Source organism: Salvelinus fontinalis, chromosome 10 (assembly GCF_029448725.1).
Source record: "Salvelinus fontinalis isolate EN_2023a chromosome 10, ASM2944872v1, whole genome shotgun sequence".
NCBI lineage: Eukaryota > Metazoa > Chordata > Actinopteri > Salmoniformes > Salmonidae > Salvelinus > Salvelinus fontinalis.
In genome coordinates, this window is record NC_074674.1 from 37,847,389 (window position 1) to 37,872,018 (window position 24,630).

Consider the following 24,630-nt stretch of genomic DNA (forward strand, 5'->3'; position numbering starts at 1 on the left):
CACAGATACACACACAGATACACACACAGAAACACACACTGAAACACACACTGAAACACACTCTGAACAATGCTTACTACTGCAGCTGCCAGAACCAGCTAGCGGTCAGAGGTACACAGCTGTGCAGACTATTTATAAAGGCCAAATTCCATCTCCCTAAAATCCATTGCAAGAGCTGGGGCAGAGAGGGGGAGAAAAATACATCGTATTTTGGGAATGCTGCTGATTGTAGCATTAGCTGTCCTCAATTTCCCTGATAACAAATGGGGAAAATGACATTACAGACATGATCCGAGAAGCGCTCTCCCCAGTTCCCACCATGTCTGTCGCTTTGAGCCCACGTTTGGGATTTCTGGGATACGGAATCTCCATTCCCTTATGAACGCAGGCTCAACTTTCACTCCTTCTGCATCCCTCAGCTCGTGTCAGGGGCTGTGACTCAGATGAATCATTTGCATCTTTGGGGCTCGACTCAGCGACCATATGATTAGCATGTTTGAGAGTTGACTCAGAAGCCAAATAAAGCAAGATACTGGCTTAGAGTGAGTAGTGAGATTTGATGATGTGGGGAAGATACTATCAGCAAGAGAAAAAGGAGGGGAGGGGTGATTTGACAGGAGGATTCATAGGAGGAAGAAGTTCAGGTGTGTTACTGACAGGGTGGGGTTACATTGACAATGTGTGAGAGGTGTGGGAGGTGGGTGGGTTGGTGGGCATGCCTTATAAGGCATGGTGTGTGGTACACAGTAGCTACTGTATGTGCTGTATGTTCTGGGGTAGGATGGTTAGAATCCAGGCGAGTAAATGTAAATGAATGGGGAAAGTGAGTAAGGAGAAGTACACTGAGATGTGAAGTTTACAGAGGTTTTAGTGATGAATGGAGGACGTGAATGAGGTGGGTACGTTGTTTTGGCCTGGGTGAGACAGAGATGAGAGCCAGTGGGCTACAGTAGGCCCTGAGTTTGTCCAGTCAGTCAGAGAAACAGACAGACAGACATGTGTGGTAATAAATAACCCAGGATATAGTGGTCTGTCACGTTCTGACCTTAGTTCCTTTTTTATGTCTTTATTTTAGTTTGGTCAGAGCGTGCGTTGGGGTGGGCATTCTATGTTGTTTTTCTATGTTTTGTTCTATGGTTATATTTCTATGTGTTTGGCCTAGTAAGGTTCCCAATCAGAGGCAGGTGTCAGTCATTGTCTCTGATTGGGAGCCATATTTAGGTAGCCTGTTTTCCTTTGTGTTTTGTGGGTGGTTGTTTTCCTGTGTCTGTGTTTTCACCATACGGGACTATTTCGTTTTCGTTTTGTATCATTCACGTTGTTATTTTTGTATTCTTAGTGTTCAGTTATTAAATTGAATATGGACACTTACCACGCTGCGCTTTGGTCCTCCTCTTCTTCCACCCACGACGAGCGTTACATGGTCTTACCTTCTACCAGCTTTCACAGTCTAATGTCAGAATTAGACATTCATCCATGTTTGTCAAACGTCAAATTTTGAAGTTATTGCAAATGTCAAATTTCTAAGTGTTTAAAGTTAAGTTAAGGCATTAACTCCGAATTTTTAAGGTTAGGATTAAGTTCAGGCATTAAATCCAAATTCTTACAGTTAGGCATTAACTCCGAATGGTTAAGGTAAGGGTTAAGGTTTGGGATAGGCTTAAAACAAAAATACACAAAAAAATGTATATCGCTGGATTTGAACTTGCAACCTTTGGAATCAGAGGCATATGCTTACATCCATCCGTCATCCCTGTCCACAACGCCCTATCAAAACCAAAACCTACTTGAAGCTAACAGCGCTCAATGTTGCCCCTATTGGCCGGTTTCCACGTCATCTTCTGAAGTCCTCAGACATGGATGGACATTGAATACTGACTTGTATCACGGGTGACCTGGCTGCTTACCTTCGGCCTCGCGGGGGCTCCAGTGTCCAGAGGGGGCGCATGGTCTGGGGGACGAGGAGTTGGATGCGTACTGCATCAGTACCCGGCCCTCTGTGCATTTATCACACACTGATCCCACTTCTCTAGGAAACCAACAGACAGGAAAACCAACCAACTTAGATACAGTTTATATGGAAACACACTCAGATACAGTCCAATAAGACTGGCCCTCATTTAAATACAGGCCATATAGACATGCAGGTACTACTCACTTAGATACAGTCAAAATAGAGAGGTGTTAATTTAGATGTGATCCAAACAGACAGTCAACCCATTTATCCAAAATATCTCCAGGTCTTTTGCAGAGTGGAGGTCAATGCAAAAATATCCCCATTGTGCTGCCTGCCCCATTCGTCCAGCTAATTTCACCTGTCGTAGAAGTGGCCGGAAATAGGCGGGAACCACTCCAGGGTAATGGCGGCATGCTCTTGCTCCACCACTTGGGGTGCCATGGGCACAGGGGGTGGCTTGGACTCGGGCTGCCACGTCTGGTAGATCAGGTCCAGGTAGCAGTGCATCCGGGCAACTTGGTTGGAGGTGAAAGAGTTCGTACAGTCATCATCTACGTGGAAGAGATCAGATCAGATCAGAAACAGTTTAATATGATGGTTTGTAGATTATGTATTCACGTAAACTAAGTGGCATTTATAATGTATTTTCTTTTAGAGCAGGTTAAAGGTTAAAGGTTGAATTAACCAATAGGGCAAGGTTAGGGAAGCCCTAAGAAGTAATGTACATGTATACGTACAGTAGATAGAAAAACAGGGCCTGGTATATACAGAGTCTGTAGCAATGTTATTAAGAGAAGAGATATTCTTAAAGTCTCTACAGGTCCATGACCTGAACATACATTAGAATATATCGAGTGTGTTTTTCCAATGCAATGTCCTTGCTACATTCCACACCTACCAAGGCACACATATGTGACACTCATGGTCAGCATACTGTATGGTTGGACATTCCTACAGATGTAGAATTTTAATTTGAGACAGTTTGCTACAGCAACAGGAAGTGTGAATTATTATGTGGATAATAGGGGTTGATACATTTCTGAAATTTCAAAGTGGAAGTAACAAACTTCAGAATACTTTTAAAACCTCAAATAAACTACAAGTTGTACATTTGCTGCATTGCAGGGAAGTTCTCCTGCAACAGGGTGATCAAATTAAGATCCTACATCTGTTTGTGCTCTGTGTTTATTTCTGATTGAGGGTTATCCCTAGTTACCATAGCCTCAAAGTCGCTATATCGTAAAAAAACATAAAAACCAAAAAATGTTTTTTGGTCTTCATTTAATGTTAGGGGTTAGGCATAGGGTTAACAGTTTGGTTAAGGTTAGTGTTAGGTTCAAAATCAGATTTTAAGAAGAGAAATTGTAGAAATAGGCGAGGTTTAGCAATAATTATGACTTTGTTGCTGTGGTAACTAGTGACAACCCTGAGTGAGGGAGTGCAGCGTGTGATGGGTTTATGGACAATCTGGACATGTTTGCATGGTGTGTGTGTGTGCGTGCATGTGTGCGTGTGTGTGTGTGTGTGTGTGTGTGTGTGTGTGTGTGTGTGTGTGTGTGTGTGTGTGTGTGTGTGTGTGTGTGTGTGTGTGTGTGTGTGTGTGTGTGTGTGTGTGTGTGTGTGTGTGTGTGTTTCTGTGCTTGTATGTGAGCAGTGCAATCTCACCTGCGTAGCTCATGTAGTTGTTGTACGGTGTATTTGTGAAGTGGCGACGCCCGCAGGTGTCGTTGCCAGGCTCAGGGTCTCTGCAGTGCTTGTACTTGGGCGTGGGGTTAGTGTCTTCACACAGATCTCCTGTCTCCAACGACGGCTCAGTCTCCAGACATGCATCGTTACACGACTCAATCTCAGAGATCCCCCGGAACACGTGGTACAGCCCGAGACTGTGGCCGATCTCATGGATCATGGTGTGGTTGTGACCAAATGTGCCATAGAAGGAGGGGTTCAGAACAATTCCACCTACAAATGGAGAGCAGACACAGACAAACAGATATTCACACTAGAAAGTACTGGAAGCTGGAGTGGGATTGAGACAATGCATTATTCATCGACCCACACAGCTTCATTATCACCTTCCTCCCTGTCAGAGCGGAGGTAGAGAGACTGCAATTACTCCCAATCAACAATGTGAGGCTATTGAGCAGGAGGAGTGTGTCTGTCTGTCTGTCTGTCTGTCTGTCTGTCTGTACCCAGATGTGTTAATGCTTCTTTGTCCCACGGCCAAGTAGCGACTCCAGCCAGGTCTTCATCAGACGAGTTGGCAAAGAAGACGTTCAGGTGAGTGGAGCCATCCAGATTCAGGATCTCTTTCAGCTCCTTTACATCCAAATAGGCTCTGGAGACCAGAGAGATAGACAGAAAGAGAGAGATACTTAAACAATGTACTGTAGTTCCTAGGAATGAGAGCCAGGTCATTTCACATCACAATAGTGCCTGATAGCAAAGACTTCAGATTTACAATGGGCCCTGGAGAAAAGTTATTTCCTATTTCTGAAGAAGAATTTGAAAAATTCCGACAACAATAGACCCTTAAGAAAAGAGGTAGCTAGATCATTCCGGGAGCTGAGACAGGCTTCAGATCAGATTGAAACAGAATTTAGGTAGGTAGCCTAGAGGCCACCTTGAGCAGGTCTGATTGAGATGTGTTTACCGTGCTTGGCTAATACTATGCAAGAGGTGGACATGGAATATCACATGAGAACACATAATCCACCCCATTAAACTGTCAGTCCCCTTCTCTCTGCCCATGTTAAAAGCCCTTATTCAATAACTTGGTCTTGGCAAATCCTATTGACAAGATCAGTGAAGTCTTAAAGGAGAGAGTAATATGTTGCAAAGGTGTTCAGTTCACTCTCTGATATATCATCACGAATCAGAATGACAAACATGCAGTAGAACAAGTTGCATTTCATGTTTGTAAGAATCACAAAATATACACCTTCTATAATGTCTGTTTCTAAACCATGGCATTATAGGCGACCAGCCAAAGAGAAAACCATTTATATCTACAGGAGGAGACGATGGCAGAAAATTATATTTAATATAATTACATGAACGATTAATTTGAGAGAGCCCTAGCTGCTTCACATGGCTAGTAAAGCAAGTCTGGAACCAACAGGACCCTGAACAGCTTCTACCCCCAAGCCATAAGACTGCTAAATAGTTAGTTAAATAGTTAACCAATACCTATCTGTATTGACCCTTTTTGCACTCTTTTGACTCTTTTGACTCATCACATACGCTGCTGCAACTGTTTATTATCTATCCTGTTGCCTAGTCACTTCATCTCTACCTGTATGTACATATCTACCTCAATTACCTCGTACCCCTGCACAACAACTCTGTATTGGTACCCCATGTATATAGGCAAGTTATCATTACTCGTTGTGTATTTATTCCTTGTGTAATTATTTTGATATTATTTCAAAAAAAAATTCTCCGCATTGTTGGGAAGGACCCATAAGTAAGCATTTTACTGTTACTCTACACCTGTTGTTTAACGAAGCATGTGACAAATTTGATTTGCAAAGCGAAGAAGAGGAGGGGAGGTCTCAGAATCAGGGAGAGAATCCATGAGTGGGGAAGAAGGGCAACGGAGCACGAGGGCGAAGCGGGCAGCCATAAACGTGAACAATAAACATGACACATGATGACATCGTAAAAGGAAGAAGAAAAAAAAAAAGTGCCCTGAAAAGTAGCAGTGAAAACCATTGGTGCCAGGCCGGCCAAGGTGCAGTACAGTATGTCATCCTTCTTAGTGGATACAAATATAGGCTGGACTACCATCCATAGCACTGGAGGAGTGGAGGACACTGGAGTGTCATAAAGTATAATTGGAGTGAGTGATCGTGGCAGATGACATGTTAGGATATGGTTTGTTAAGCGTCGGGACAGAATAATGAAGGCTTTATAGGAGGTTGGGGCAAACCAAGGGGTGCAGATAGGGGAAATACATGTCGTTATGGCACACCACAGCTGTTAGAGTGTGGAATAGGAGGACAAGCTGTACCCTTCTGCTCCCTTTGACGTCAATGGACATATTTTACAAAAGATCTGTAGCTACATCTGATTGTGGGTTTCACATATCAATAACTGTACTGTCTGCAAGCAATGTAAAAAAAACGAGTTCTTCAGGGGCTGGCAGTATTGTATGTCAGTATTGTTCATTTAAGTACTGTAAGCACTTGAACTGTTTCACAACCCCCTGCTGTTGTTGATCTGGCTCTTCCAGGACCAGCAGGTGAGGAAGGATAAGGATGCTGTGTTAGTTTAGTTCCTGTCTCAGGGGCTGGGCCAGGTATGTTCGGAATAAAGGGGTGGCATAGTGGAAAAGTTATCCATGGCCTATGGGACAGCAGAGGCGCGCACCAGGCCCAGAACTACAGAGAGCACATGATATAATGTCCCTCTCCCTAATAATTTCAGGAATTTCATTATTTCCTCTGAAAATATTTGTCCGGCTTTTTGGCCGCCGTGCATGAGGGGGGAAAAGGATCAGGGGGGTTTAATGGCGAGATGAGTAAGTCAGCAACAGATAAAAGCAGTACTACTGTAGATCAGAACCCATCTGATCTGAGTTCAATTAGGTTTAATGCAATGGCTCCGTTACAACAACACAACACACATCAGATGTGGACTGGATGGACGGATGCAGGCTATGGCCTTGGCCGGCGCACAAACAGCAGGGTTTAGCATGACTGCATAAAAACAGGCCAGGCTGCATGTGTGTCTGTCGGGTTGCATGGATTTGCACTCTTCTGTGTGTATAAATATGTAATCAGCTTTGTAGGAAAGTAATTGACTGCTTGATGTAGTGGGAGGCTGTTGAGAAAGGGGAGAGAGCCGTGGCTGTCTGACATCCCTTTAGCCAGTGTCGTCCCTGAGAGTGAGTATGCCAGTCTTGGGCCAGTCATGCGATCGACTTTGTCTCTCTCCCTCTCTAACACGCTCTCTCACTTTCCCTGTCTCTCCCCCTCTCTCTTCTGCGTTCTTCCTCCCTCCGGTTCCTCCTCTCTCCATCCGCCTTCCCTCTCTCCATTCCCTGGCCTCAAGTCCCTTCTCTAAGGATGTCCTGTCTCTGGTATAAACCAAATTAGGACTTGAGGGTCAGTCTCACCCCCCTCAGCACTCCTCTCCCCTCATCGCTTACCCTTAACCCTTACCCTTCATCCTCTAGCCCTCGCCTCTAGCCCCTCGTCTTGCACTTTCATAAGGGACGAGCCACACGAGGAGACAACATTTTCCATTCATTTGACACTCCACTTTTCATGCATGCCCTGGGAAGAGAATCTAGATTTTAGAAAGAGACGTTGCGAGAAGACCCTCAGAGAGAAGAGGCGAGAGGAGAAAAAGAAGGAAAGTGTAACTTCACTAAATTCAGACGTCAGCGGGCATCTGTTCCGAGGCAGTCCGGGGTGTGATGAGCGCTCAAACTGCTGTGTTAATGCTTGTATATCTGATACATATTAAATGGTGGATTATGACTTCATCCATTTACACCCATATATAATTCATATAAGCCCATAAATGTGCCTCGTATACATATGTCTGGGGCTGCTGAGTGTGAAACGCTGTGGTGAGTTGGCAGCCTCAGCTCTCCTGTCATCGACTCGGTCAACACCACAGATACTAAAGCCATCATTCATCCCTGCCTTTATTACCACACTCATGCTCTTTTTCTCCATCAATATTTTGTGTTTTTTCACCTTCCAAGGAAGACACAACATACATAAGACCAGGTGTTGACACTCGGATTTCAAAGGTTGGACAGCAGAGCTAGACAACTGGGATTTCCACAGTTACAGAGTTACAGTACAGTACTAAGTATATAGGCCGAGCATAGAAACACATTATATAATTTCCAGTGCTTCTGTTTATACCAACACTCGTAATAGTGTTGGTAGTGTGTCCATACTAACCAATCATGACTTTACACTTGGGTTTCAGAGGTGGGGGGACAACCTTCAAAATGTGTTGTCATTCTCGGGTAAATTTCAACATGACAGTTTTCCATGTGACTGCCACTCTACGACATTTATGTACCATCTCAACCATGTAAATTATAATCAACTCCTGATTGGTAGTTTTTCCAAATCAAATCAACTATGGTGGTGATAGCAATAACAGTACTTCAACTGTCTTTCCTAACTCTTCAGTTGAGGTAGATGGAAAAGGCCAATCTTAAACTTTTACTCAACAAATCTCCGCCCCAAACCCTGACCCCAATGACCCTATTGACGTCCATCACCCCCCTCTGTGGCCCACCCTCCCTACCTCACCCCACCTCAGCATCCCACCCAGACCGGCTGATGACATGTGGGGACGAACACACAGAGTGCAGGTGAACTCAGTCCGGGCCGGGGCCAACCAACCAACAGGTGCATTTACAAGGGTGTTACGGCTTTCATGGGAGAGTGCTAACAGCTAGTTTTATGCCCTAGCCACTCCATTAGGGTGAAACCATTAACATGGGCCTGGTTTATGAGCTGCAGGGCTTAGGGTTTAGAAGACAGATTGTAAAGCACCCAACTCAATGGTCCTGGGAGAATACACTCATTGAGAAAGACAGGAGGGGAGTGGGCTGGGGTGAGTGTGTGTTTGTGTGTGTGTGTGTGTGTGTGTGTGTGTGTGTGTGTGTGTGTGTGTGTGTGTGTGTGTGTGTGTGTGTGTGTGTGTGTGTGCGTGTGTGTGCGTGTGAACATTAACCTGCCACTGTGCCGGGGAGAGAGACAGTGACATGCAGAGAGGCCAAGCGTGAACAAATTGTTCTTCATCCCTGACGAAGCTGGGCCAGAGGCGTGACAGCCTCCTTTCTCACCCTGTGTAGATCCTGCAACAGGTATGTCAGTAAATCTAGATAGAACCATTTACGTGGAAGGAAAGAAATGTCTATAGGATGTAGCATATTGAGATTGCGTGTTGTACATGTGGAATTCAACAGAGTTGAGATCGAATGTCTCTTTTTAGTGTTTCAAACACAAACATCCGCTTATTTTTCTGAGAGCTGTCAGTGTTCAGACCATGTTTTCCTCTTACTCTCCGCAAAGGATACTTACTGTTGTTTTACCTCAGAAATTAACTTACCATTAAGCACAGTACCAGACATAAGTAAGAATGTCATCCCATGAAAAATATTGGCATAACCGTAAAACAGCATAACAACAAAGGCCTGTGAAAACAATGAAAAATATTTCCTTCGGCGAGAGGGGAGTGTTAAGTATTATCGCTGGTATTTCCAGAGGAACCTCTGTCTGTGGATTGCAGAGAAGAGGAGCTAGCGCAAGCGGCCTACCACAGTCCCCTGCTAGCCAGATTCCTAAACACAATAAGTGGTAACAGGCATGAGGGCTACAAAAATAAACGCAGGACCTCACAGCCATTGTTCCCTTGCGTATGTGGCGCGCTGTTCATCCAGAATTCCACAATTAACGAGGAATGTTGAATAATGTTTGTAGTGTGGCCCTCCACATACCACAATCAAACCAAAATAAGCAAGCACTTGGGGAGCTTCTCTTTATCAACTTAAGAATTCTCTTTCTCTCTCTCTTACTTAATTTCTCTCAATCTCTCTTATCCCCCCTTTCAACAGCCCATCTTTCATACGTCTGCAGGGATATTTGAATGGTAGGGACTGTAAGCGTGTGCCAATAGCTGATTTCTAAGAGAAGCCGTCTTGGCTGATTGTTGATGAATGACTTTGTAATGATGACTGAAGCGGAGGGGAGAGAAGAGATGGCAAACCCACCTGCTTTTGCTTTCTGATGTCGCCTCACACAAAGTTGTTTAGCAGCCGTTTTAAATACAGAGAGAGTGCCAGCGAGACAGTGCTTCCAGGCCTGAGCAATGAGAATGATAGAAAACAGCCTAGTGCCTTGATTCTGGCTACATCAGAAAGACACAAATAATCCCCACAATAACCCTATTTGGAGCTTTTTTCAACCCCCTCTCTTTAGCATGACGGCGTCCAAAAACATTTACGAGCATCTGACAATGGTCGATTTTTTTTCCAGGCAGCGAGAGAACTTCAAGACCACAAGGACCCCCTACAACTGCCACAAAATGTCTCCGGCCTCTGTGTTTGAGTGTCACGCCTGCCAAGAAAAATCCAATCCTTTACTACTGGAGCCCCTCAAGGTCCATGACAAAAAGCAGTTCCAGAGTGAACCAGAGACTGTTTTTCTCAATGCTGCTCAATCATCCTCTGTGGTACAGAGTAGGAATCCTGCAGATACTGGCAGGTACTAGATCAGTGGAGGCCTCCGCATCTCCTTCCAGTAGCCCTATCAAACTGTTCCTCGCCACAAGCCTGCAGTAATCAAACTTCAAAATGATTTTCTGAGGTGAAACAAAATCCTATGATTTTTCTGTAACATTCTTGCAGAGGCTAAAAGAGAAGAGCAGTAACAGTGCAGAGAAGTGTCTCCCCCCCTTCCAAGGGAGATGTACTTCCCCTGCAAAAATGTATCTTGGGTGTTTCCTGGATAGAGTAGTACTATGTTGAAATGAGTCCCTAATGCTGCTAGCAAAGTGATGCTGGTCACTCTCCTCTGACCTCTAATTACCCATTCTGGTCTTTCTAGAGTGTAATTGTTTCCAATCTCACTTGTTTCCAATCAATCTAGCTTAATTAGGGCAGCAGAGGATAGACGGAGAGGAGCGAGGGAGAGAAAAGAAGTTGAAAAATGAAGAGAGAAAAAATCCATCTGGGCTCTCCCGGGGTCACTACAGTGTGTTTCGTTGGTTTGGCCCCCCCAAGTGTAGGATGCGGATTGAGTCTGTCTTAAAGCCAGATTGGACTCGCGGCCCCAGAGGACACCCTGCTGGGCCACACACACCGCCGGGGGTAGAGTTACACTCTGCTCACAGAAGGCCAGCCAGGAGACAGTGGAACTGACAGACTGTGTATCAAAACCTCACATCAGTGTCCTGACTGACTGTGTAATGAGAAGATGTGTGCAGTAATGTGAGTCACTCCAGACAGTGTGTATGTAGGACAACATCAAGGACAATGGATCATAGCAGTGACAAATAACAGTGTTGGTGAGGGTAGCATGCACATAATGCCATGTCAGGTACATATATATATAGTACTTGATAGTACTTACAATTGAGCAATCAGACACAAAACTGTTGACTAGACCCTGAAAAACGGGCAAATCCTAACTTGAAGATCAAATGTACAGTACATACAAATCTCCTTTTGACATCATTTCATAGTTTGTGAGAAACCTTGACTCCAACTTTGGAGCCAGGCTATATCTTTGTTTAGGACTCATCAAGCAGCGACAAAGAGAAAGACAAAGACAGAGAGCTGACCTGTGTGGAGAGGAGCGGTTGAAGCAGGTCTTGGTCACATCCGTCACATTGGGGTTACAGCAGTCTCCGTTGTCATAGAAGAAGTTGTCCCAATTACACTCTGGGTCGCACACCCCGTTGCCCTGCTTGGACTGAGGGCAGTGGCTGCGGTGCCTGATACAGTCGCCCGCGTCTAAACCCGTCAGCGTGTGGTTGCACTCTGGGTCGCACGCCTCGTCACCCACTTTGCTGATGTCACAGTTGGCCAGGACCAGACGGTGGCGCAGCGAGGAGTTAGTGACGTTGTGGACGCTCAGCTCCCAAGTGATGTTGTAGACGGCGAAGGCGTTGTTAAGTTGCTGATGCTGCAGGTGGATCTGACGAGGCGTGACGGTGGGCCGGCGCCGAGCGTCGTCCCACACGTTGACCACACGGTAACGCACCGTCTTGGACTTCCGGAAGGTCCAGGTGCGGTTGTAGTTGGTCACCACTTCCACGTTGTCGCAGACAGTTTGACCACAGGGCGGGGGTTCAAGGGTAGTGTCCAGAGACCCTCCAGTTCCACCTCCTCCTACCCCTACTCCAGCCTGCCCCACCCTGCTGCTACCCTCCTCTGGCTGCGGGAAGCTCCCATCCTTCACCGTCAGCCACTTCCGGGCAGGGTGTTCAAAGGTCTCCCTGATCACCAGCTGAGGTGCATCTTGAGGATTTTCGTGACCCTGCATGTCCCTGATTATCTGCCTCTGTCCCCGGGCCTCCCTCCACAGACTTACCCTCTCCACAGTCCCCCGGTAGTTATGGTTCAGAGCATTCCCGCCCACCATCAGCACCTTGCACTTTTTGGTCAGATGGCTGAAGACGTTGCCCGACTGTTCACGGCTGACGCCCACCTGGGCGCCGTTGACGTAGAGCTTCATGTAGAGGCCGTCATAGGTGACTGCCAGGTGGGCCCAGGTGCTGGGCAGGTAGCGGGCATTGGAGTGGACGGAGGTGACCTTGTGGGCACGGTCCGTCTTCAGGGAGAAGAAGAAGCGTGGGTCACGGTTACCCTGCTCGCTGACCGCCCGGATGCCCAGCAGCCAACCCCGGTCGCTGGAGGCGTAGAAACACTTATCGTACAGACCTGGGAGAGAGCAGAGAGAGAGGGACAGTCAGTTAACATTAGATAGAGAGACAAAGAGAGATATGGTAAGACAAATAGAGGAACAGAGGAGAGAAAAAGAGAGAAAGAAGCTTTGACTTTCAGAAAGGTCCTTACTACATCAGCAAAGATACACCTTCATTTAATTTAAAGAGAACAACACTCAATCAAGATAGAAAGAGAGCGAGAAACAGCGAGGGTGTTAGATAATTCACTGATCACCTCTATTACAGCAGAGAGAGAGCAGAGCTCAACACTACAGCAGTCAGTGGTGGAGTGGTGAGTAAAAGTAAAGATACCTTAATAGAAAATGACTCAAGTAAAAGTGAAAGTCGCCCAGAAAAATACTACTTGAGTAAAAGTCTAAAAGTATTTGGTTTTAAATGTACTTAAGTGTAGTGGTGGAAAAAGTACTCAATTGTCATACTTGAGTAAAAGCACAACGTAAAAGTAAATGCCATACATCAAATGTCATATATTAAGCAAACCAGAAGGCATGATTTTCTTGTTTTTATTTTATTTGCAGACAGACAGGGGCACACTCGTACACTCAGACATCATTTACAAACTCAGTATTTGTGTTTAGTGAGTCCGCAGGTTAGAGTCGGTAGGGATGACAACTCGTTATATTGATAGTTGTGTGAATTGGACCATATTGCTGTCCTGCCTGAACATTTGAAATGTAATGAGGACTTTTGGGTATCAGGGAAAATGTAGAGGAGTAAAAAAGTACATATTTTTATAAGGAATGCAGTGGAGTAAAAATGAAAGTTGTAAAATATTGAAATAGTAAAGTATAGATACCCCCCAAAATTACTTAAGTATTACTTCAAATTGTTTTTAGTTAGTTACTTTACACCACTACCATTTGTATTCTTAGTTATTAACATTTCAAGTTTAGTCTCAGGGGCCTCACAGCTGTGGCCCCGCCCCAGAGCTAGTTTTTCAGGCTGTCTCATGAACAACATCAACCTAGGAGGTCTGCTTCGAGTCACCCATAGCCAACTGTTAATGTGAATTTTTAACAGTAAAATGTATACGCTGTACTGTAGAGTTTATGTCTTGTAATTCATCCAACAAAATGTCAAATGCATCTGTGTGTCGTGTAATCACATTCTCTCATTCTTCAGATGTAGGCCAGACGTTAACAATATGATACAGATTATGTAGTAGATGTACTGACACGATACATTTGAAGATAGCATTGACATAATGTCCTGGAAATTGGGTTAAGGTGCATGAAGTATTTAGCTTGGGGAGACCCTTAGAAACTCTTAAAAGAAAGATTTTATGAGCATTGAGGCCATTTCAACATTTCGGGGGAGCCAGAAAAGGTAGTTTTCTGCAAAAGCCTTGTTATGCTCGAGGCACCAAAACAACTTTTTCATGTTGCACTTGGAAAGCATGTCAGCTTCAGCATGGTAATGTGCCTTCACTTCTCATCTCTAAATGCTAAATGTTTGTGTGTTTAGTGTGTGTGTGTGTCCTTACAAAAGAAACACGTCAAATTTGCAGTTTCACATGTAAGAAAACTCCAACTGTGAAAATATCACTTTCACATGTGGAATTGCAGATTCAAATGTGCGGTTGAAATAATGTATTCTCCTCACATAAGATGGAACAGTGGACAGAATACATTTTTGGGGGGCAGGTTAATGGATCACATTCAAATGGCGACATAGTTCTGCTGTATGAAGGTCACTGCCTGTTAAAGGGATAATCCTTAGTTGCTACATTCATTTTTGGACTTATAAATTAATGATATGTACCTATTGATTCTTAAAGAATATGTTGTATAAATGCGTCATGAGCTTAGTTTAACTGTTGTACGCCAATGTTTGTAAACAAATTGTAAATGTAAGCAACTATTGTATAGCCTAAAAAAAGTCAACCTGTCATTTTGATGTCATGGATGTCGCTCCTTGCATCTATAGCGTACAATGATTGAATTTCTCCAGGCCCATCCCTCAGCTTTTTACTGAAACTGTGGCGGGGAAACAATTTGTTCATGTTTAAGTTAAGGATTGCCACTTTAAGCACCTTTAATAGAGTAATAGTGTTATTATATTGTGCAATCCTCTAGTGAATGAGTTACTTTTGTGCCCTTAATATCAAGCAAAACTTCTGAAGTCGACAACAAAGTTCTTAGTATTGTAAACAAAAAGAATGATATTGAAAGCAAAACATAAACCCAAAAGTAAAAATAGACAAACAAAATATTGGAAGGAAATAACTTCCAAATGTGAGAACAAATGAATAACAAATGGATAAGAAAAATGTATAATCTGAAAATGTTTTTATAATAATGCAATGTTCCCTGTCTTTCGTTACGTTACCCCTTCTGCTGCCTTTTTACCAGTTGCAAAATTTGGTATGATAAAATTCCAGCAACATACCACTATCCCACTACTGGTTTGTCTCTGAAGCTAAGCAGGGTTGGTCCTGGTCTATCCCTGCATGGTAAACCAGATGTACCTGCAAGTGGTGAAACAATCTATGAATGTGAAATTTCATGTGTCCAAAAACCACATCTGACTCATGTGAACATTAAAAGTCCCATCAGATTTTTTAATTTTTAAAAATGTACCCCTTTTCGTGATATTCATTTGGTCGTTACAGTCTTGTCCCATCGCTGCAACTCCCGTACAGACTCGGGAGAGGCGAAGTTCGAGAGCCATGCGTCCTTCCGAAACACAAGCCTGCCAAGCCGCACTGCTTCTTAACACACTGCTTGCATAACCCGTAAGCCAGCCGCACCAATGTGTCGGAGGAAACACTATACAACTGGCGATCGCGTCAGCGTGCTAAGCCCGGCCCGCCACAGGAGTCGCTAGAGCGCGATGATACAAGGACATCCCAGCCGGCCAAACCCTCCCCTAACCCGGATGATGCTGGGCCAATCATGCAATGCAGTGCCTTAGACCGCAGCGCCACTCAGAAGGCCCCATCTGAATTGTTCACGTAATTTGTTCACACGTGTCCGAAAACCCATTATTTTTTTCACATGGATGTGTGTACGTGTGTGTACAGTACGTGTGTGAACACAATGTGTGTATGCCTATGCACATTCACCAGAAAACTCTGATATGCCTAATACCTAGCAGAGCTCCTCAAGCATGAGGAAGTACAGTACATGTGCTCACAAATCATTTTTGCGGAGAAGTGGGATCCATCCCTGGCAGGGGCAAATGTTTCTCACATGTACAAACACTGGGGGAAGCAGTACTCTGAATCCTGCGAGGGGCCCTGTGGAAGTCAGTGCCGTTTAAGATGAGGTAGGACACATTTTTTTTCATGAGTATGGCCTTATTTTTACAACAGCATATTGGATGACTCTCATTCATATTCCATTCGCCCAGTTCTCTATATATGTCTCTATTGCTTCTCCTTCCTTTAGGAAGAAATTAAATCAAATACTCACCACATTTTATATACTGCAGTGCTAGCTAGCTGTAGCTTATGCTTTCAGTACTAGATTAATTCTCTGATCCTTTGGTTGGGTGGACAACATGTCAGTTCATGCTGCAAGAGCTCTGATAGGCTGGAGGACGTCCTCCGGAAGTTGTCATAATTAATGTGTAAGTCCATGGAAGGGGGTGAGAACCATGAGCCTCCTAGGTTTTGTATTGAAGTCAACATACCCAGAGGGGGATGGAAGCTAGCTGTCCTCCGGCTACAGGGTGCTACCCTACAGTGTGCTGTTAAGGCTACTGTAGGCCTTATTGGCAAAATAGTGTGTTTTAATCAATTATTTGGTTGCGTGATTATATTTAGTGTAGTTTAACTAAAAATGATAACTTTTTAAATGTTTTACAACTTACATTTTTATGAAATTCACTGAGGAGGATGGTCCTCCCCTTCCTCCTCTGAGGAGCTTCCACTGCCATCCACATAATGAAGTAAAGAGATCTGAGACGATTTAAGGTATTTTTAAACCAATGTGAACCAAGTAGGAGTGTCTACCAATACAATCCAATGCAACCCAATGCAATCCACAGTATTCACACGGGAATGGGTTGTATGGGTTACCTTCAGACGAGTCCCGGGGCACTAGTGGGAGTCATAGAGCAAAACGGAGAACACCATCGTGTTCGTGAGAGGCTTCCCTTTCCATAGACTGGTCATGCAGGCCAAACCGTTTGGAAGCTACAGACATTTTCGAAGAACAATTTTGTGGATGTCTCATGGTCTGACTGTAACGGTAGTCTAAGTCGTCCTCCTCATCGGACGAGGAGAGGCGAGAAGGATCGGAGGACCAATTCGCAGAGTGGTAAGTTTACATTGTAATTTAATGAACACGAAAACAATACACGATACAAAACAATAAACGAACATACCGTAACAGTCCCGTGTGGCGAAACACTAACACAGGAACAAACACCCACAAACCACACGTGAAACCCCGGCTGCCAAAGTGTAACAGTTATTCTCCTCCTCTTCGTCCGAAGAGGAGGAGTATGGATTGGACCAAAGCGCAGCGTGGAATGTGGACATAATGAAGTTTATTAAAGTAAAGACGAAAAAACACTTAAACAAACTACAAAATAACAAACGACGTAGACTGACCTGAACAAGAACTTACATAAACACGAAGAACGCATGAAACAGGAACAGACTACCTAAAACGAACGAACAAACCGAAACAGTCCCGTGTGGTGCACAGACACAAACACGGAAGACAACCACCCACAAACAAACAGTGTGAACAGCCTACCTTTATATGGTTCTCAATCAGAGGAAACGTCAAACACCTGTCCCTGATTGAGAACCATTTAAGGCTAATTACCAATGACCTAAACATAGAAACACAAAACATAGAATGCCCACCCCAACTCATGCCCTGACCAACTAAACACATATAAAAATAAGAAAAAACAGGTCAGGAACATGACACTAAGTATGATTCTCAATCAGGGACAACGATTGACAGCTGCCTCTGATTGAGAATCATACCAGGCCGAACACAAAAAACCCAACATAGAAAACACACATAGACAATCCACCCCAACTCACGCCCTGACCATACTAAATACATACAAAATAAGGGAAATCAGGTCAGGAACGTGACACTGACAAACACTCCTGTGGCTCGGCCACCTTCCACCAGAAGGCCAACATAGGCGGATGCGGTGGATTGAGACGCAGCCCATGCAAAAAAATGTATCTGATTTCTCTAGCTTAAACTGGCAGATTTTGATAGGGATTTTTTTATGATCTTACTTAGATAGACTCTTCAATAGACTCTTAAGGATTTTTCACATGTTTTTCATCAGCTGTACATACATACAGTAAGAGTCTGGGGAATATTCTTATTCCAAAGCCATTCAAAGAGCATGGTGGGGTTCAACATCAAGGTCAGCCGTATTGAGTGTGACGTCCTTACTGTTTCCACTACAGTGGAAGGGAAAAAAAACATCTGTCAGCTAGCGCACTCAAGGCTAAAAGGTGTTCTGAAATGTGTGTAAGGCTCCTAGTGTAAACAGCTGTCATAATTCTGCCAACCTCAATTCATCTAATATAGTACACTTTTCCAGACCCAACCTGCTCTGTGGTTGGATGGGGCACATAACACCCACAAACACACACACACACACACACACACACACACACACACACACACACACACACTGACGCTACGGCTAAAAGCCATTCGTGTCAGGTTCAAAGTCAACCTTGCTTGAACTTGCGATTTGTCTTCCCCCAAAGCAAACACACTCAGATACAGAAAAAAGAGAGAGAAAATGTCAGAGAAATCTGATGAAAAGCAGGGAGAAAGGGAACAATGGCCTTTGCGTGTGCTTTTGAAATGTTTGGGCTCTGAAAGTCGAGGAAAGGGACTTTGTGTACGGACACAGTGAAGTGAGCGTCACACTGGGTAATTGACATGTTGGAAATTTCCACTGATACTTTAGACTCTAAACACAATAGACATCCCACAGGTGAAAACCCTTTAACCACCAGAAAAATTACAGTCAATTACAAGTCAATTACATTTTGCTCTATAACTAACTTGAGACATCTTTCAACAATGTAATTAACTTGAAACCTTTTCATTACGTTTAATGATTAAAAAGAGAATGCAAATGATCTCTTATGTGCCAAAACTATACAGTAACAGACAGCTTGGGGAAAATACCATGGTAATTTCACAGCATTTTCCAGCCTTATATTACCTCAACAGAAACCCCAAACCTCATCCTTAAGTTTCCTACTACAGTCTGAAATCAAGAGATGAGCGACTACATGTAGCCCTTTGCTGTATGTCATGTGGCTTTCCTCTAACGTATTATAAAACTGTAAATCTAGAGTGAATATTAAAGTTTAATACTCAACTATCTCATTAACCAAAGTGTTTTTATGTAATCTTAGATGGTATATGTCATTAGTTATATATGATCTAACATCTAAAACCTTCATAGCACTTAAGTGCCTCTCTGCTTTGTTATCAAATGATGCATCTGCCAACATGGGCATTTATTGTTTTACAGCTGGTCATGGAAGAGAAACTCTGATCCACTGTCTTGCTATGTATTTCCCTCCCTCTGATGTGAGACAGGCCTCCATGACCTGGATAAAAGGGCAAAGAAGTCAGAAGTAAAGTTCATCTCACATTAGGACACGGAACATGACATGCTAATGTGTGACATGAACTGCCATGAGGATGTAAAGTACATGGTAGCATTCAGTCAAGTTGAACTGTAATTTAAGGGTCCCCTTCCTCATTAAAGACCATATTTGAGTAACTTTCAAAAGCGGGACAAATTGTTACAACATGTCAACATGTCACAATAGGGAGAAGACAACGTTACAGATTCTTTCACTGGAGGGTTAGCCCGAAGAGGCTAAGCTAAAGCAACAGCACTCATCCTCCTTTGTAAAATGAAAGGCTGCTCGGTGACAGGTGTTGGTGGAGCGTTTGCGTGTATTTGAACGAGTGCCCAAATCAAATCGGCTAGCCAGTGGAGTCGTAACACTGAGCTATTCCATTATTGCTACCCTGGGATCCTGAGTAAAAAGAATGCTTCCTTGTTTGATGGTCCTTTCTACTTCCTGTGTGCGCATGCTCATTTTGTCAACGCTGTTCATGGTCCTGAATCGTGTTGCTCTGCTGGAGTCATTCTCCTGCAGTTCCATCGACCAAATCTGCATTACAAATGACGTGTGTGTGTGTGTGTGTGTGTGTGTTTGTGTGTGTGTGTGTGTATGTGTGTGTGTGTCATACAGGTCAGTTTTACATCCCCAGCATTCCTGTTTGATACCAGTAAGCAGACCGCAGCGGGTACATCTCCTCATGTCAGGCGGCAGTGAGTTCTCCTGGCAAGTGCCCGTCCCATAAATGCCTCTCTGTGTCTCAGAGCAAATGTTACATACTAGCTACAACAAACAAACAGGCATTACTAAATACATTGCATTCTGTAAACACTTCAGCAATGGTGGGCCCTACACATGCCAGCAATGCAACATACGTACATGGTGGGCCCCGAGGCTTGGAACTCTTGCTTGCTGTGTAAGTGGTTTAGACTCGGACTTGAGTATTCCACTAGCCCTTGTTTTAGACCACAGAGTCAATAAATCAAAGCAAATTAAATTGTATTTGTCATATTTGCCAAATACAACAGGTGTAGACCTTACCGTGAAATGCTTACTTACAAGCCCTTAACAAACAATGTAGAGTTTTTTTTAAAGTAAGTAAGACCAGAAAGTAAGACCAGAAAGGAACCACAGATGTATGTTTATCAAACAGGAGTTATCCCTGGTCCTCAAGCCATCACTTTTTTGGCACTCAGAGGTCTCACTGTGTGGGCTTTACTGTAAACAATAAGTAAATACCACAGAACTGTGCTGTACTACTCATCTCCCCTCACTTATGAAACGGCGAGATGACAAGCTCAATAAAAAAACAACAGCAGTGTCGTGATAAAAAGCGGGGCAAAAACAACAACAAGGCTGAAACAGCTGTAGAAAACAAGCCAGGCCTGGGTCAAAACAACAGGATGGGACTGCTTTAGGCCTGGGATTGTTGGGAGGTCTCAATTGGATTTAAAAGATTAGGCATCACAACATTTGCTCGATAGGGCATTTCTTATTTTCCTTCAAAAGCACATTTTTCCAACCACACTGATCTTAATGTGACGAGAGCAAACAATAAAATTGAATGTATTAATGGGTAATACACGTGACATCCCCTGAGCAGACTGCATGTCCCGGTTGGGCTAAGACATTTATCTGAGTCACAGAGCTCTCAATAGATTCCCTGAAGAGTTCAAATGCCTAGAGTGAATTTAATAAGGGGCTGGCTTAGGCAGCCCCCACCACCAGGCCAAACCTAGTACACACATACTGTATACACACACATACACACACACAATAAATGTGCACATATGCATGCGCGCCCACACACACATATACAGGGATGGACCAGGAGTATTAGTATTTTATTAGGACCCCCATTAGGTGTTACCAAGGCAGCAGCTACTCTTCCTGGGGCTCAAACAGAGATAAAACATTACATCAAACAAAACATTGTGCATTATACACATTTACATTGCTCCATTATTATATTAAAATACTATATTACATTGCTAAGAATAGTGTGAGTGTGTATTTTAGAGTGTGTGAGGTGTTCTTTTATCTATTTTTTAAATGAGATTTTTCTGCTAGCTTGAGTTAGCTGAGGTGAAAGCGAGTTCCACGTAGTCATGGCTCTATAAAGTACCATGCATTTCCTAGCCTCTGTTCTGGACTTGGGGACTGTGAAGAGACCTCTGGTATCTTGTTTGGTATGTATGAGTGTCTGAGCTGTGTGTTAACCGAATAAAAAGACAGTTTGATACTTTAATACGTCAATACCTCTCAAAAAGACCAGTAGTGACGCAGTCAATCTCTCCTCTACTTTGAGCCAGATGAGATTGATTTGCATGTTGTTGATATTAACTGTCCTCGTAGGCCTTCATTTAAGGGCCAAAAGTGCTGCTCTGTTCTGGGCCAACTGTAATTTCTGTGTATGTGTGTGTGTGTGTGTGTGTGTGTGTGTGTGTGTGTGTGTGTGTGTGTGTGTGTGTGTGTGTGTGTGTGTGTGTGTGTGTGTGTGTGTGTGTGTGTGTGTAAAACCTTTTGGAGATCCCTTCTCAATGGTAAGTGCCTCACTAGGGGTAGCAGACAGTAGTATGCATCTGCACACATGCAATCAGTTGTGTTTGCAACGCTCCCTGTTGGCAGCCAATGGGATCGAATCGCATACACATATACATCAGAAGCAGTGGCACATACACTGAAATCTATAAACATTATATACATTGGAAGAAATGCCATCTAAGACTTGGCATTGTGGATTTCAGAATGACATGACTGTAACCAGTACGGTGTCTGCTCTAGACTGACTTTTTATTCGGTTGTGCGTGGATGAAGCAGGTTAGTGTCTCCCTCCCATCCCTTTACAAAGCTAACGCCAGTCTTTAGACTGTACTGCTAAGACCACCCAATCCAACAGTCGGTTTCATTTTTTATTAACGTTATAGTCACCTAATGTTATGCGCAAATGTCGAGGTTTGAGGAATCCCAGACGCAGCTAATAGCGCGTCCCTCCGCGCAATGGGGAAAACCCTGGAACTCTATTCCTGTCTCGTAACCTCAGCAGCCAATCCAGAAGTGTCGATTTGGGAGGCACTTTGGATTGCGGCACGGACGGTGCCCTAGACACATCAGAATAAAAATGGATCTCTCTAGCTCTCTCCTTTTGCCTGCTGTGACGTGCCCACCGATTCAAAGTTTTGAGCATTACATCATAGTTTAAAATAGCCAGACGCCTCATAAAAAAATACAATTTCTACGCACGATGACATCACCTGTCAATCAAGTGATGCGGAATAAATGGGAATATCAAACAACCTTGAAATAAGCCAAAATGGTGATAGACCACCCAATATTTGAGTAATTTTGCTCATGAGAGTTTAAATGAGGAATATTTCGAAAAATATACCAGGTTATTTATATTTATATAAAATGCATTCATTAAGACCGAAAATATTAGCTGAATGAACATACCCAAGTAGGCTAATGCGTGCGTCTACACAAAATCTCTCAAAGGCTATTGCACTTTTTAAGGTATTACATCACATTACATTGGCGTGGGTCAGTTGTGAGATGAACTCACTCTCAAACTCAGTTACGACTGCATGATGTTTTACTGTGACAACCGTGCATGATTTGAGCTAAAACAACATGCATGATAAAATAATAGCCTACACAGCCAAATATGGGTCATGACATTCAATTGGTTTATTAACATATATTAGCCTACTTTACTTCTTAATGTGTACGAGGTAATAAAATATACATATTTCACACTTAACTTTGAAATGTTGTTGAATTTTAAGGCGCATAGACTAGTAAAATCATTCTGATAATTCAGTAATTTGTGAACTGAGACAGTTGTTTAGGCTACCTGCAATCACCGTAGGAGATCGTTGACCTCCCTCTGGTTTGATCCACATCTCCAGAGTAAAATTCCCTCTCGGTATCTCCACGCCCGGTTTAAGCCGAAGTTGGTCTCCCCTGCCGGTAAAATAAACAGCTTTCACCCGACTTGGAGAGTTCTCCTCCGCCTGAGAGGAGCGCCGACGCTGGCGAGGCACCCGTCGTTCCATGCCGGGCAAGGAGCGTTTGCCCCGCGGCAGACGTGTGGCACAAGCCCCTGGGAAGGTGGCTCTCGCCTCCCTGATACGCACCAAGTCCCTTTTGGATCTCCCCTTTCTCCGGACAGTCCCGCACTCTGATCCAAAACATAAGATGAGTATCACCAGGCAAGGCAGCCAGGGAAAAGTCCAAAGTTTCATTTTCAGGAGAAGGGGTGATACAAATATATAAAGAGCAACGAATAGATATAAATTCGATAAGTATAAAAATCGTAGGTCCACAATGCTCCTCTATAAAATCTTCCCGAGTTTCTCTTTCTGTTTTTTTTTCTTTACAGCTGCTTGTCAAACCGTAGAATCAGTCTAAATAAACCCATGAAGCGATACTGTAATATCCCCCTTATTGGCTAATGTTAAGCCACGACCCCCTTTCCTTGCCCGCGTTTAAGCAAAAGTAAGACTCTTCTGGAGAGATTCAAGGGACACAGGAATATTTGATTCGTGCAGGTGTTCTACTGTGCCTTTTCAATGGGTCTCATTAAGCCAAAGGGATGACTAATAAGTAATCAATCAGAGGGGACCCGGTTGATCATGCCCCCCATCACTCCTTGGATTGTATGAGTTAGCTTAGTCGCAGAAACCCACAGTTGTCCGCCAAACGCTTATTACACCTTTTTGTTTCCTTATCTCACCAGTAAAGTAAAACAGTATGCAAAATGCCACATATTACATTCTAAATAAAAGTCATAATAAACCGACCTGTCATTATTTTATTAAAGAAAAAATAAACATTCCTTGACTTGCTTTTTGATATTCAAAAGTTGAAATGCACAAAATTATCTTGTAAGGCGAGAGAGAGCTGCAAAAGTAATAAGCATCGCGATCCTCATTCATTTGCCTGAAGCAGAGAGACACCTGGAGAGAGAGCCAGCACTGGGCGTCCGCTTTAAAGCAATTTCTCAAGTCTTTTTAAGAGCGTGGAAATCATGTTTCGAACGTTCCGGGCTTTTTGTTTTTAGCCGAAGTGGGAAGTCAGACCGGTACACACTGGCGGCAATTCCATTTCTCCGTGGGACACAGTGATGGGACGCTGTTTACGGAGTTTGGAAAGCGTATGTGTATCCCTCTAGCGGCTACAATTTTACCTAAATTTGAGACAAAACAGACGTAGACTGGAAAGTGACAGGCCATCCAGCAGTTCCCTTGTTGCGGTTGGATCACATTCCTATACGATTTCCTATTTAAAATACATGAACCCAATGTTGATTGTCATGTCTTATTAGCTATTAAATGGTCAGCAGTAATCAATACAATTGTGTAATTAACCAGGATTGGAAAATATAGAGAGTAGGTTAGGCCAGGGGGCGGAAGTCAGATTTTGCAAAACACAGCAAAGGCATAAAAAACCTTACACCCAGAATTCAATTTTAATATCTCACTTGTAGCCTACAGTAACCTGTCTGTGGTACAATATTGTGCATCACTAAAACAAAGCTGTTGATGTTCAGCACTCCCACCAGCAAAACTGCATTGTAATGTGTCCCTAGTTGGAAATATAAATTCTCATCACATAAGTTGACAGAAATGTAATGCTTTACAGCACC

General features: G+C 43.6%; 1 protein-coding gene across 2 annotated transcripts in view; it reads right to left on the reverse strand.

Moving 5' to 3' along the window:
• pappaa (pregnancy-associated plasma protein A, pappalysin 1a) overlaps window positions 1-24,090 on the reverse strand; it is a 126,536-nt gene extending 102,446 nt beyond the window's left edge. For both annotated transcript variants that reach the window (XM_055936742.1, XM_055936741.1), the window contains exons 1-6: window positions 22,837-24,090; window positions 11,273-12,374; window positions 4,147-4,292; window positions 3,623-3,916; window positions 2,316-2,508; window positions 1,908-2,029 (exon numbers count right to left, since the gene is read on the reverse strand). In XM_055936742.1, coding sequence (XP_055792717.1) covers window positions 1,908-2,029; window positions 2,316-2,508; window positions 3,623-3,916; window positions 4,147-4,292; window positions 11,273-12,374; window positions 22,837-23,227 — 2,248 coding nt within the window. In that variant the 5' untranslated portion in view covers window positions 23,228-24,090. The remainder of the gene's footprint in view (window positions 1-1,907; window positions 2,030-2,315; window positions 2,509-3,622; window positions 3,917-4,146; window positions 4,293-11,272; window positions 12,375-22,836) is intronic.
• Between the last annotated feature and the right edge of the window lie 540 nt (window positions 24,091-24,630).